Source organism: Eptatretus burgeri, chromosome 10 (genome assembly GCF_056783735.1).
Source record: "Eptatretus burgeri isolate ZD-2024b chromosome 10, Ebu_testis_v1, whole genome shotgun sequence".
NCBI lineage: Eukaryota > Metazoa > Chordata > Myxini > Myxiniformes > Myxinidae > Eptatretus > Eptatretus burgeri.
The window spans coordinates 34,320,545-34,335,896 of NC_140970.1; the positions used below are offsets into that span (position 1 = coordinate 34,320,545).

The 15,352-nt window shown below is 43.4% G+C and overlaps 1 protein-coding gene across 2 annotated transcripts in view; it reads right to left on the minus strand.

The window, feature by feature from the left end:
* The window catches only part of CTDNEP1 (CTD nuclear envelope phosphatase 1), a 46,018-nt gene that overhangs the window by 11,545 nt on the left and 19,121 nt on the right, over nt 1-15,352 (minus strand). For both annotated transcript variants that reach the window (XM_085897828.1, XM_085897829.1), the window contains exons 2-6: nt 8,292-8,358; nt 7,592-7,710; nt 6,682-6,753; nt 6,435-6,551; nt 5,788-5,899 (exon numbers count right to left, since the gene is read on the minus strand). In XM_085897828.1, coding sequence (XP_085753954.1) covers nt 5,788-5,899; nt 6,435-6,551; nt 6,682-6,753; nt 7,592-7,710; nt 8,292-8,358 — 487 coding nt within the window. The remainder of the gene's footprint in view (nt 1-5,787; nt 5,900-6,434; nt 6,552-6,681; nt 6,754-7,591; nt 7,711-8,291; nt 8,359-15,352) is intronic.

Here is a 15,352-nt window from a genome sequence, read left to right on the forward strand (position 1 = left end):
AATGACATCGTACGTCACATGGTTTGGCAGTGATGATTTTTGAAGAATAAAACCTGAAAAATCTTATTCTCCAGAATGGCTTGACAGAACGAGGGGAAACTTCACCCACATTTTCCCCAAGCCTTGGGGATGCCAGGGCGTTCACGAATACTTAATACGTCACATGGTCTGGCAGCCATATTGGATTGAACAAAAATCTTTTTCTCTCGATCCGCTTCACCAATCAACGTGAAACAACATAGTTATGATGTCGTAGTCATGGGGAATATATGTTTTAAATTTACACCTGATCGGACGCATGGTCTGGCAGCCACAATTATTTAATATTTTGAATCTGGGATCAGGGATTTAAATCAAACTTGGCACAAGTATTATAATGATGTAATAATGTGGGCAGAGGCATATCTGGTGACGTCTTGATGTCAAAGAGTGACCTAGTTTCCTTATTAATTGATTATATTATTATATTGGTGTTGGCTTAGCGGTTAGGGGGTTGCTTGGGATCCTAGGGTCTTGAGGTCAAGCCCCGTTGGCCGCTGAATTAACACCAGGGCGTTGACAACCTGTCATCCTTCTGAGGGCGGTGAAATGACTACCAGTGTCGCAGCCAAAAGGCTGCACACGAATGGATGGGGTATTGACGGATTTATTTAAAAATCTGGCATTGGTGCGGTGAAGGCATGATGGGCCGAATAGCCTCCTCCTGCGCATAAAAATTCCTTGCAATTCCTTGTAATATTTGCTTGTATTTTGCAGAGATGTCAACAAGTTCTGGGTTTGAAGTTTCCTGGTTCTGGGTTTGAAGCAACGGCATCTTCTCTCAGGGGTCTCTGGCGACTTTCTCAAAGTTAAGTCTACGGTCGTTATTTGTCATGTTTAAACTGTTTATTTTCTCACCTACATGTTTACTGTGTGTTTCTAGTTCGGTTTTGTTTCAAATATCATGCTATTTTGTGAGTTTTCGTCAACCTTGTCTTATCGGGCTCCTTGAGGCCTACTCATCCTTCCCATCAAGGTGTACGATCGTTTTATTTGTATTCTCTCCCTATTACCATCGATTCCTATTTCCCCCATTTTTCCCAACGCCCCCCCCCCCGGCCATCTATCCCGTGCTATTGTCTGTTTTCTGTCTTAAATTAAAAAAAAACCCTTTCTCCCTCCAAACCCACGAGTACCAATCCTTCTTCTTCTTCTGCTCCTTCCTCCTGCCAGCACACCATCTTTCTTCTATTTGAGCTGACCCACTCTCACCATTACCTTCACGATTTCTTCCCTCAACCTCCCATTCTCCAATGTTATCTAATCTTCAAAAATATTAATAATTTTCCTTGTATCCTTCCTATCTATACACCTCCTGAAACCAAGTCTCAGTCTCAGTCTCAGTCTCAGTCTCAGTCTCAGTCTCAGTCTCAGTCTCAGTCTCAGTCTCAGTCTCAGTCTCTCTCCTGTTAGAAGAGAGACAGGAAGAGTCCTGTTACTTTTCATCGATCCATCAGCTTCACTCTGCATTTACCATTCCAAATTCACCACACACCTCCACGATTTTACTTCAACCTTTCCTTTTCCGAATCTTACGCAATCCTTCTTAAATAAAAACAAAAATAAATAAATAAATTCACTTTTGACAATACACCTCTCGTAACTATGTGCTTCTCCAGTAACCACGTGATCTGTTTCCACCCTCGACATTTACCGATCCAAATTCACTATTCACCTCACAATCTTTTCTTCAACCTTTCCTTCACCTAATCTTATGCAATCTCGATCAAATAATAATAATAATAATAATAAAAACGATCTCTTATAATGTTTCATCTTCCTCTTTCATTTTTCACACATGTGGTTCTCATTACTTATCATAACTCACAACTCTTCTTCTACTTCAACAGACTGCTCTCAATTCGACCTTTCCTTCATACCTTGTCTAAAAAAAAAATCCAGCTGTTGCAACATTTCTTCTCTCCATTCTCTTAATTCGCCTTTATTGCATCCCTCAAGAAATGCCTTCAGTCACATTTCTGAACTAAAATTTTTTTTAACCAGTTTGCTATGCATGTTCGCTTTCCATCAATGATCCTTTTTTTTTTTTTACCAACTTCAGTGCCAATTCACCCCTCTCTACCCTCCCTCTCAAAACAACCATTACACTCCTCCCCCTCCAAGCTTCCCTCTCACCTTTCTCAAAAACTCCCCCCTCACCTTTCTCCCTCAACTCTCCCTACTCACCCTTCTCTCACCATTCACCCCCCTCAAAGCCTCCTCCTTCCCCCACCCTCTCTCCTCCACCTCATCACTCCATCCCCTCAAATCCTCAACTGCCTTCTGCCCCCTTACTTATTACTCCCCACTGTACCTAAACCCAGCACCACAGAGCCCTTGCTCCCCCTCATCCGGCCCCCTTGATCTTCTACAACCCCCCACACTCTTTCAACAACTCTCCTTACCTCCTCCTCTCCTCCCTTATCCTACCCTCCCTCTCCCTTCCCCTCCCCTGCACCCAAAGCCTCCTCCCCTCCCTCTTCATTAACAGTGTGGTCCTCAAATATCCGGGGCCTTCGCTCAAACCTGACAGATCTTTCTATGCAGGTTGCGACTGACAAACCAGACAATCTGCCTTACAGAAACTTTCCTCCCTCAAGACGTCTCTGACTCCCGAATATCTCTCCCTGGTTACTCCCTCCTCCGGTAATACAGACCTGAGCCTCGTCCTGGTGGAGGAGTTGCTCTCTTCACAAAAGACTCCATTCCTCACTCTCCATGCACTGCCCTCACTCCCCCACATCCCCAGGAATACTTCTGGCTATGGCTTCCCCTCCACTCCCACCTCATGTTTTTATGTGTGCTGTCCCATCCACCAAACAGTGATGACTCCATTTACACCTCACTATCCGAAAACATGGACCAACTTATATCCTCTCTTCCTCATATGTGGTGGTAAACATCTCTCTGTCTGTTATTAGAGAACCATCTCACGGCCATCGAGTCTGGCATTTCACTCAAGCTGACCGGCAGGGTCTCAAAGCAGACATCAAACTCGTAAACTGGTCTCCCATCGCTACTTTCACCAACATCACCTCGTCCTGGGAATTCCTTGAAAGAAACTTGCTCACTCTCTCTCACGCACAGATTTGTCCCCTCTCGTTTTCAGTTGTCCTACCCCTTCTCCCACCCATAGTTCACTGCAGCTTGTGGCGAGGCAGCTGTCCTGAAACAACTTGCCTTTGCCTCATGGAAAGCAAACCCAACTGAGGGTAACCTCAGTTCCTTCCACAAAGCTCGGAACAAGTGTGTGTCTACCCTCAGGAGAGCCAGAAAACAACATCTTTCTAACCTCAAGTCAAAACTCTCAAACCTCTCTCCCTCTTCCAAATCCTGGTGGTGTTGAATCAAATCTGTTTCTGGTGTATGCTTCCCCTCCATACCCTCCCTTACCTCAAATGGCCACACTGCTGATACTGCATGTGAAAAGGCTGAATGACTAAACTCGGTGTTTGCATCTAAATATTGTCTCTGAAACTCATCACTTTCTGGACCCACCTTACCCAGTCGCACCCAACTGTCCCTGGACTCTGTGTCCTTTTCAGCTGACAAGGTGGAGAGCTTGTTGTCAAACCTCGACTCAGATTCTGCAACCGGTCCAGACGGCATCAGCCCACGTGTCCTAAAAACCTGCTCCCCTGCTCTTGCTCACCACCTCTCTGTTATATTCACCCTCTCATTTGCTCAAGCTCATCTGTCATCTGCTTGGAAATCGGCAAACATTACTGCCCTGCATAAAAAAGGTGCAAAAACAGATCCCTGCAACTACAGACCAATCAGCCTTCTCCCAATCATCAGCAAGGTTATGGAATCCATCATCGCTTCAGACATTAAATCCTTCCTCTTCTCCAATGGCCTGATTTCCGATCATCAATTTGGTTTCAGACGAGGTCACTCTACCCTGGATATGCTGCTTCTGCTCTCCAAGCAATGCATGGAGGTACTCAATGCCAGACATGAAATCAGAGCCATATCCCTAGACACATCACGTGCTTTTGACACGGTCTGGCACCCTGCCCTGCTCACCAAACTCTCTTCCTATGGTATCCAAGGCCATCTCCACCCATGGCTTACAGACTTCCTTTCCTGTCACAGCCAACGTGTGGCCCTAAATGGAGTTCTCTCGTCCCTTCTTCCTGTCCAGGCTGGAGTTCCTCAAGGCAGTGTTCTGGGCCCTGTTATTTTTCTGGTTTTCATCAATGATCTCTCCGACTCTCCGAAAAATACTTTTTATCTCTTTGCTGATGACTCCACCCTCTGCCGTACCATCTGTCATCCCTGAGACCAGCAAGCCGCAGCTTCATCGATCTCTGCAGATCTGGATAAAAATCACAAACTGTCCAACACGTAGCACATGTCATTCAATCCTGACAAATCTCACACTCTCACGATGTCTCTCCAAAAGGACGGTTTAGAACCCGCCCCCTCCCCCATCTACCTTCTCAACAATACTCTGGAAGAAGTCCTTTCATTCAAGCTTCTTGGTCTCACTATCTGCCATGATCTTTCCTGGGAAAGCCACATTTCCAACTTGGCCTCCAAAGCCAGTCGCTGACCGGGAATCCTCTGTTGTGCAAAGTCCTTCCTCAGCCCACCTGAGCTGCTGACCACATACAAAGCTTTTGGGTGCAGCTTGATGGAGTACTGCTCTCTCCTCTGGGCTGGTGCTCCTTCCGACCACCTTTCTCGGCTTCACGCGATGGAAACCAAGGCATTTAGGATCACTGGAATCTCCCATGATGAGGCCGAGTCATTGCGCCTCTCACTCTCTCACTGCAGGCAGGTCAGCAGTCTTTCTGTCTTCTACCGTCTCCTCTCCGGTCACGCCCCCCCACCCCCTTGCTCTGTCTGCAATATGTCCCCACCATATTTCCGCAGGGCGCTCAAAGTCCGCCAACAACCCCCTTCTGGTAAAACTACCAAAATCACGAATCACTTTTCACCTTCACTCTTTCATTCCTCTTTTTCCCCACCTTTGGAATAAACTCCCACACTTTCTTCAATCCCATTCTTCCCTCGAGGCCTTCAAAACAGCTGTTCACCACCACCTCTTATCTTCCCCGATCCAAAACCACGATCTTTTCTTCCCCCGTTAATCCACCTCAAACCCACCTCCTTCAAATTCCCTGCTTTCCTTCCTGAAAGTCCCTGTAATGTCCATCTTGTACACCCAATGTTCCCCGCCTCATCCCTCTCCCTTCCACAGATCTCCGAATGTCTCTGTTCCCCACTGTTTTGGTTTTGTCCTTCCCTCTCTCACTCCTCTTGTCCCATGCCCCCCTTGCTGTGTGTTGTGTTAGCTCTCAAACGAGCTCTCTCTCCCAAGTCCGAGTCTCAAATGAATCGTCTCAAGTCCGAGTCAAGTCGCAAGTTGCAAAATTTTCGACTCGAGTCCAAGATGCCGACTCAAGTCGCCAACTCTGATATTTGGAAACACTTCGAGATGTTGCGTTTTGTTGTCACGGCTGCAGTGGTTGCCAGAAACCTTATTTATGTGTTCAATTTCTTTCTTTGTTGTCTTAATTTGCTTCTTTGTCTTTTTATTAAGTATGCAAACACTTCCATGAGAATTTATTTTTCTGTAAAAGAAAAAAAAGTAAAGGTTAAAAAATATATTGACATAAATTGTATCCTGATGGCTTTCGTTTGCTCCAATCAGTAATCATTAACAAAGTTGGTTTGGAAGAAAACTGCATAAAGTTGATATTGTTCATTATCAAGCAGTCAATTAATTAATTATCCATGTACCTGGATGTCCTCGGTATGCGCTGGGCGAATTGTCGAGGATGATAATGCTGGCCAAGTCTGCATGCACTGCAGATAGGTTCTTCGTGTAACTTCCCATCTCTACAGTGCAATGCTGGAAGAAAGATCAATCAATCAAATCAGTTTCTTACATTGTAGTTTTCATTTTGGAATAAAACCTCAAAGCCCTTTACATTGCAAGAAAACTTAATTGTAAAAATTCACACAACTAGCAAAGACCCTGTCCTTACAGATGGGTTAATTCACCAACTTTTATGACATCGACGGCATATTTTAGTGGACTTGTAATATCGATTTCCACCAGACGGCGATAAACGATACACATTTATATACAACACAAAAATTTGGCTCTTTCCCCCACCATGAACTCCAGGAACTACAAAAAAAATAATTTCACTACCCAAAACCATCTGCTTACACCCATCCATCCAATACCCTCCCACCCCCCCTTCCATTCTGGCCCCCTCATAATCATCCTTCCCATCCCCCTCCTGCCTCACCCCCATCAATGTTGGAAAATACATCTATAATCACTACAAACATCTTTGAGTTAACTTGTGGATGTCTGAGAGAACATTAAAATATTGTTATTATCCTGTTCCATAAGGCATATATCATACATGCCTTACCTGCCGGTAGTATCTCCGGTAGAGAAAACCGCGGTTATTGTCGAGACGATCGGCCACTGCAGAGCCGTATATCTCCATGCTGGCAGTAAAAACGACCAGCTCAAACCATTGGCTCACCTAGGGAAAGTACCACCAGCATCAAAGAGTAGCCACTGACCAATCACTACTGCACTCCAGCAACCTATTACACAAGAGTCTGTGAACATATGTGAACGTTATCACAATGGATATTGACAAGACTTCTTACCACTTCGAGGAAGAAGTCCACATGCGGCCGCTTGTGGACAAAGAACCTCACTGGGTGCTTGTCAATAACTACCTATAAAAGGAAAAAAACAAAATGTTAATAGCAATATTAGTAATACATTAAATTAGGGTGATTGGTGAAAAGGGGAAGGGGGACCCATTCATTACTGTTCTAGTCATTAGATATGCGTATGGATTATTTGACCCAACCATCTTCTGCGATAACTGTATTCTACACACCAGTTCCACAAACGGGAGAAAAGAGCAACAAAAATAGCGAAGGTGGACGATCAGCCTGGATTTTGGGGATTGAGGAGTTTCGGGGTGAAAAGAGATACAGTAGGACAATGTTCCCTTTAGGGGTCTGTAGTTGATAACAGGATCTGTCTTGTGCAGTCTGCACGTAGCTACAGGTTTAACCTTCATTTACTTGCAGTTTTTGGCTACCTTTGCACATCTGTCTGTGGACCAGACAATTTTAATGTGTGGCGGATACGTCCTTTGGGTCAAGATCCACAAAGCAACAACCGGTGTAGCAAATGATTCCTGGTACCATAACAGTGTAGATTTTTGTATTTGAATCCACTAAATACAACAATCTTGCCAAAACAAAGTATTTGGTAGTAGATAGAGCCGAGCTGAATTGGTCGAGGGGTAGACAGGTTGCAGATCTGGAGGCAATGAATGATTCGCTTGTGCAGTTCATTCTTGTTAATTACAGGCCAACATGATACCGATTTGACGTGGAAATACAGATCCAACATGAGTGTTTAGCTTGACACGATCGTGTAATCCTTTCAAAGGAAGAAGAAGAAAAAAAGTCACCACCATAATTTAGCCAAAATGGATTTTAATTTTGCAGGCGCCAGCAGAATCTTATGGACGCATGCACGCACACGATATTACCATACCTTCAGGATGAAATCTGGGGGTGTGCCTGGCCGCACCATTGTCCGCACCATGCCATCGTGATGGGAGTGAATGAGGGTTTCATCGAGATCCAAAACAAGGATCTTACGGCTTACTTGACCTAGGATGGAAGAAGGCACAAAGGAAGAATTAACAAGCATAAAGGAAGAATTCCTTTCCAATAAATCTGCGGAGTTCTGATCCGAGCATTCACATAACATGTTCTCAAAGGAGTTTTAAACGCAGTTGTGTAATAGGTTCTGTAAAAATGTTTGCACGATAAAATAAAAAAAACAATAAAATTTAATTAAAATACAATAAGAGTGAAAACTAGCACCGAGAATAAAATAAAATAATTACAATAATTATTGGAGACTATTATGTTGAAAAGTCAAATTAAAGTTCAACAACAGTACACATGGATATGAAGTGCTCGCTCAATTAATTTAATTAAAAAGTTAACAAAGACTAACTAGTAATGAAAGAACATTCACTTTGAACACAAAATATGGGGGTGGAAAGGGGAAGATGTCAATAAAGTGGTAGAAACGTCACAAAATGGAAAAATAAACCCATTTGAAACAAAGTCACCATAAATATTAACTAAATAAACAAATAAAGGGATAAATGCACTGATAAAGCTTTGTGAGGCGCGGGGTGGATGTGCTCCACGGTACAATGAGACCATAATGGTTTACTTACTGATCCTATGCCGAGAAGCTGGAGACAGGGAAAGTATGTCATATCGTACCGTCTGATGCTGGATTATCTACAACAGAAGAAAACAAAGCGACATCACAAACTCGCTAAACAACCATGCACTGGGTCTCGGCTTGGTGCCAAGACAGGAACTCGCATCCAAAGGTAATAGCACTCAAAGCTTCCCACGGCGGTTGGCAGACTTCCATCAACATTCTGTCAATTCCATCCCATCATTACACATTGTTACACCTCATGAAAGAAGCAGACAAAATTGGAGGCACATCCAGCTTATATGGACAATACAATAGCTCAGTTGGTAGCGTATTCACCTCCGATCTCTCTTGTCCTGGATTTGTTCCCTTGTGGAATCAAATATGATTACAACTGTCATCCTGGTGCAGAGCCTGCAGGAGGTTCTGCATGTCGACCACACAGCCGTTTGAAAGGACGACATGAGGCCAGCTGCCACATTTCCATTTAAGATCACATGGCACAACTCAAAAGGAGTAGGACATCATGTCCCAAGATGCAAGCTAAATTCCCCGACGAGAGTAAATTTATAAGTAAAAGGGATGCGGATGATATTGATGAGTTGATGGTAAGAACGGGCTTGGTAAACAGATAAGAAGACAGAAGAATCGAGTTTAAACAAAGAGTGAAAACGGCACAAGCATGATGCACCAAAGGGCCTCAGACTATGTTTTCTTCTCTCTTATGGGGTTGGCTATTTGTTGGAAGGCAGTGCAGAAGATCTAATTTTTAGTACCAATCTTATCAATTCATATACAGTTATGAACGGCCCAACATACAAAAAGACCTGGACACCTTTGGTTGTTAATATATTTATAAACACAAATGACACAATGATAACTTTTGGTTTATATGATACAGAAACTCATAAAGTTTTGTGCACACCATCAATACACTTCGCTGTGAGCTCCATTGATCATGGGCAGGACATCAAGGAGGTACACGAGTTAGTGGCATGTTCGGCTCAGCATGTTTGCATCCACCAGCACGCATGCAGCTGTGATCCGAGAATGAAGATCCTGCACGTTTGCCACATTGGTGTTGTGGACAAAATCTTTTGACAAACACCCACAGAAAAAAAATAATAATAATAGTAGTAATCAAGGGGGGTTATGTATGGTGATCTCGAAAGCCAGGCGGTCGATCCATCTCGGCCAATCCAGTGACCTGGAAATTTTCCATTCAGGACGGCTCAAATGACTAAGGCCCAATGAAGGGGGAGCGCCGTCCTGGTGATAAGTGATATCGGGTGGTAGGTCTTCAATCTGTGGGAAGGTGAATACTTTCAACATGTTCATGTAAATTGTTGAGGTCACTGTATCCTTCACAAAGAAAAACAGACCCACCAAGTGGTCATGGAGAAGGCCACACCACACATTGACCATTGGACAGTCACGTATGTGTTCAATGACCACGTGGGGGTTTTCAGAGCTCCAGATCCTCACATTGTGCTGGTTGATCTTCCCCGATACATGAAAGCAAGCTTCGTCTATGAACATGACCTTTTTCTAACAATGCATATGCAGCCATAATACTAACAATGCATGCCTTGTACATACACACGCTCGCACGCACACCTGACTCTCACACGAGTTTAACATAAGCTACATTCTACTTCACCAAGCATTCTCCAATGTAGAGCCTCAGAGAGTGGTGATCTGCTGCTCAACAGCTTTAAAATAGAGGTCCTGGATGGAGGCAACAGCATACCTGGTGTTGGCTAAATGGTGAGGGTGGCAGGCTTTGGATCCGAGGATCCTGAGTTCAAATCCCCCTCCTCGGCTGTTGAATTGATACCAGGTGGGGTTAACTCGACCTGTCATCCTTCCGAGGTCGGCAAAATGAGTGCCAGCATGCTGGTAATACTGTGTCGGAGTGGCGACTCGTCCAGGATTGTGCCCAATGGCCAAGGAGACTGTTTTAGGCAGCACCAACACTCTGCACAGAGTATGGTCCCAATTTCCTCCTCAAAGGAGGCCAAGGCTATACACGTTTGGCGGCACTAGATTAAAAACAAGAGAAATTTTGCTGTGCTCGTTAAACGATGGCAAGAAGCTTGACAGACCAACATAGAAAGATTTGAATTCAATGTGCCAAACATTTAAAAAATTCAGGATTATACTTTTAAGGACAATTAGTAAATCATAAAGACAGATTTCAACTGCAAGGGGGATGAAATGTAAAGCTGTGGATAAATCTTTAGACTCAAATCCTACAGATCGTACAGATTATATAGTCCTATAAAAACCAGTCTTATGGTCCTACAAAAAACAGTCCGAGAGATGCAAACGACTTTTATTCCAGGTAAGTCAAATAATTTCATCATCGTGCATCTCTACAGGTCAAGGGCAATCCCTCGAATTACTTCCATGATCAACGTCTGCAAATGCAACTACCAGGGGATGCCTCTTTGTGGTGGTTGATCAGGCCCCAAGGATCGGTCCACTCCCTCCCATCTCCTCTCCAACCCCCTAGCTTCACGTAGGCTCTCTGGGTCACTCCTGCGAGATTGATCGGCTGTGTCCGTGCCACGGGCCTGGTCGAGAGAACTGTCCGGGGCTATACAACAACCACCACCTCTACAAGTCCAGTACATTGAACTTGTATTTTTTTATTTGTTTTTCCTTTTTTTATTTTTCACTTCGGCCTCACCATAAGCCATGACCTACATCTCCAAGCTGGGTGCAAAAGCCAGGGAGAGTGGGCATTTTGTGCCAAGCAGTCCTTTGGTTCTGCAGCACTTTCTACAGCCTGCAAAGCATTTCTTGGAAGCACAATGGAGTATTGTTCTCCATTGTGGGCCAACACTCCTGCATCACACCCTTTATTCGTCGAAACCATGGAAGCCAAGGCTCTGCAAAAAATAATCGGCATCAGTTATGATGCTGTCACACATAACTGACCGTTTTGCCAATGTGGACTGGTTAGTGGTCTTTCGATCTTGAAATATTCAAGCAGTCTTGTTCCACCTGCCCTTTCAGCCATCCACCCATTAGCAGCTCTATCCGAATGAAATACTTATGCAGCAATACCCTCCTCATCAATTTTAGCAAAGTATCTTACTCACTTGCATTCCTGTATCCCTCTTTTCCTGCTTGTGGAATCACTTCAATGTGTTTTATCCATTCATGGTCCTCCCTCCACTGCTTCAAGTTTTCAGCTCCCTGCCATCTCCCATTTTCCTTCATCATCTTTCTCACACCACCAAACCCCACCTATTCTTGCAGGTCATGTTTGTGCGTTCATCAAATGTCTGCTTGTTCCCTTTACAGCCTTTTGTGTTGGTTGAAATTCCTTCATCCTCCTTCATTTTGCTTTTCCACACACCTTGACTTTATGTCAGAGTAAGTGGCAAAACAGAATCCCATTACAAGGGTTAGAATCCATGGCACAGAGATCTTTGTCCATATAAGAAAAGAAAAAAAAAAGCTAAAAATCCCACCAATCGCTTTGACCTCCAATATCTCAAAAGTCATGGAGTCTCGTATCAAAACACCTTTTAACCTCCAATCCAGCTCTCTCCTCAATGACACCCAATACGGCTTCCACAAAGCCAGGTCCATTGGTGACCTCCTCACCTAGGTTACCAACGAATGGTCTTCAGTTCTCGAGAACTTCTGAGACAGTTGAGTTGTTGCACTGGACAAAAGCAAAGCCTTTGACAGGGTCTGGCACAAAGGGTTCTTAGCGAAGCTCGCAATGTATGGTATTCAGCTGCAGCTCAACTCCTATTTTTTCCAGCTTCCTCACTGGGCAATCTATATTTATCTGCATTGAAGGTACCCTGTCTGATCCCCACCACATTAATTCTGGTGCCCCTCAGGTTAGTTGTCATCTCATCCTCCCTCTTTCTTCTTTTTATCAATGACCTCCTCACAGCTACGAACAACCATGTCCATTCCTTTGCTGACAACTCCACCCTCCACCGGTTATAAATCCCAGTGCACCTTCTCCCAGTCACTTGCTGCCGATCACCTCTCAACTGCTGCCTACATCAAACATGATCCCGATCTCATGCTCTAATGGGGCTCAGCCAACCTTGTCTCCTTCAATCAGTCCAAGACTCAAACATTCATATGCAACAAGAGCATCACAGCCACCTCTCTTCTCATGTTTCAATTGCAGTAAACCAGCTCTCAATTCCACCAATCCTTCACCATTAATATTCTCAGTCACCATCTCCAGCAATCTCTCCTGGCAACTTCACATCTTCAATATCATCAAATCTGTCTCCAAGAAACTTGGGGTTTTTTTCTTCAGAGTTCACTAATAACTCCCATCAGCTTCTCAACCTCAATAAATCCCAAGTCAGATCAGTGATGGAATACTGCTCCCATGTATGGGCCAGTGCTGCCCCAGTCGGTCTTCGATATTGTGCAACATGTCGAAGCCAAGGCTGTGCGACTGACTAGCGATCCTTTGTCTAGTCATTTCCAACTTTTGGCCACCCATTGAGCAGACACTTCCCTGTGCCCCTTCTACCACAGTCAGTGCTCTGTCAAACTCTGTTGTTTTTGTTCCTACTGCTCCTCCTCTTCCTCCCCCTCCTCCACTGCCAGTCTTTTTAATAGCTTTCCCAGCAGTCTATTCCCAAGTTCCCTTAACTTTCAAAAAATTCAAGTTACGATTCAATAGTCTTGATCTTATTAAATTATTACATTTCCCCCATCTTCTTTCTTTGATAATTTATTTTCGCCCAGTGGGATGCTCTGTTTTTTGGCCTTGACCCTTCCCCTCTGATTGTAACTCTTATATATTTTTTTAATCATGTTTCTTTGAATGTATGTTGTGTGCTGGGTTTGTATACTCTTCTGGGCCTCATTCTGTTTGTTGCAAAGTTTCCTCCCTTTCCTGTCCGTTAATTCGCATGCTTGTGCCCCGCTGCTCCACTGTTACCCTTTTCTCTGTCACCTCGATTTTCCACCAGCCCAAATTTCTTAGAAAATAAATAAAATAAACAAATGAAAAACAAGTCAAGAAATCGACATATTGGGAACGCGACCAAAGTCCACATTTACAAACATCCCCAAGTCTATTAGTTGCATCATGCAGTCCCATGTAAACGTTTTGATATGCTTTGTGGGGGAGGGAGAGGAAGTGGTGCTGATGGATACTCTAGCCATTCACACAAATACAAAAGCATTCTAAGTTTATCTTACTTGTACACTTGGTCCCTATGGGAGTGGCAGAAAGGGTCATATTATCCTCTCTGGGGTATATCGATTATAGTAGATCTCCGCTCGGTTCCGTTAGTGTTAGTCTGTGGAGAGGAGATAAGCATATACCTCAAGAATGTCAGGTTTTCTCCCTTTCAGTTGAGTGTTATACAGCAGTACCAACTGCTTAAAAAAGGTAATCATACGTGTTTGTAGTTTATAAAAAAAAAAAATTAACTTCTGGTGGGGTACCCCACCAAACACCACAATAAGCGATTTATACACGTTAACATGGCATTTCATTTATCCAAGGAGGAAAAACCCCTTGGGGAGGGAGGATATTTTTAATATTGTTTTGTAACATCACTAATATTATGCCATTATCATTAGTTGATGTTATATTATTAGGGAGGATATTATTAGACAGACAGTCACGAAAGTGCATATTTTAGTATGATGATGATGATGATGATAATCTCCCAAAATATTGCAGTAACATTGATCAAATTAAAATTTTGGACAAAAGATGCTGACAAACAACAAGTAAAGCAATGCAATGAAATGAAAGCAACATACAAAAGTTCAGAAAAATAAAGGAAAATACATAATCAACGAGGTATAGTTGAAACTATTTTGAGAGCAACACTGCAATACTGGATGCATCACTCTGGAATAGCAAACGTCAACGTTGGGCACTATCCCTCAACTGAAATCAGGGGTGTAGTCCTGACGTAGCACACCGGAGCGACTCTCCGGCACCTCAATCTATCCGAGGCTGAGCTTAGCTCCGCAACAGTTAAAAATAAAATAAAACTAGAGGGCTGCATTCGCTTGCAGCGAATACGTATTTGGCAACGTCATGAAATTTGACGCCGACCGATCTCAGAAGATATAGGTCACACAACTTTGGTCAAATATGATTTTTTTGTCGGCCCTGTTGTGACCTATCAGAAAATGTCAGCGGCTAACCTGTATCTTTCCGTGGGGCGAAGATATGGGGCAAAATGTGTTTTTGTTGAACTTTGACCCCTACCGATCTCAGAAGATTTAGGTCACACAACTTTGGTCAAATAAGATTTTTTGTAGGCCCTGTTGTGACCTATCAGAAAATGTCAGCGGCTAACCTGTATCCTTCTGTGGGGCGAAGATATGGGCAAAATGTGTTTTTTACCAACGTTATGAACTTTGACTCCTACCGATCTCAGAAGATATAGGTCACACAACTTTGGTCTAGTAAGGTTTTTTGTAGGGCCTGTTGTGACCTACCACAAAATGTCAGCGGCTAACCTGCATCTTTCAGTGGGGCGAAGATATGGGGCAAAATGTGTTTTTGACGTTTTGTGTGACCTTGATCTTAACCTTGAGAATTTCAAGGTCAAAAGTTGACACTGCACTTCCTTGAATGCAGCCCATTTCAAAGACATAATTGTTCGTGCTCCTAGACAAAAGCCCTAGGAGGAGTTTAGGGCAATGTATGTGTGACGAAAATAAAGAATAATAAAGAATTCCAATAATAATAGTGGATTTGGCATGGAATTGCCAAATACAACTAGAGGGGGAGCACTCGGTAGAGTGCAAGACCTCCGCCGCCAATACTGCTGGGTCACTTAAGTGAACCTGATGTCCTATTCATTGTAGGTCAAAACGGATTTTTTGGGGGGTTGGAAATCACTTAAAACATGAAGAAATGCAAAAAAATTCAAATAAAATCGAAATTTTTTTGAAAAAAAAGTTGCAAATTTTTTTCTCTAACAATTTTTTTTTGGGGGGGGTTGGTAATCACTTAAAACATGTAGAAATGCAAAAACAAAAATTCATTTTTTTTTCAAATTGGCCGCCATGGCGGCCATATTGGACTTTGGACCAAGTCCAAAA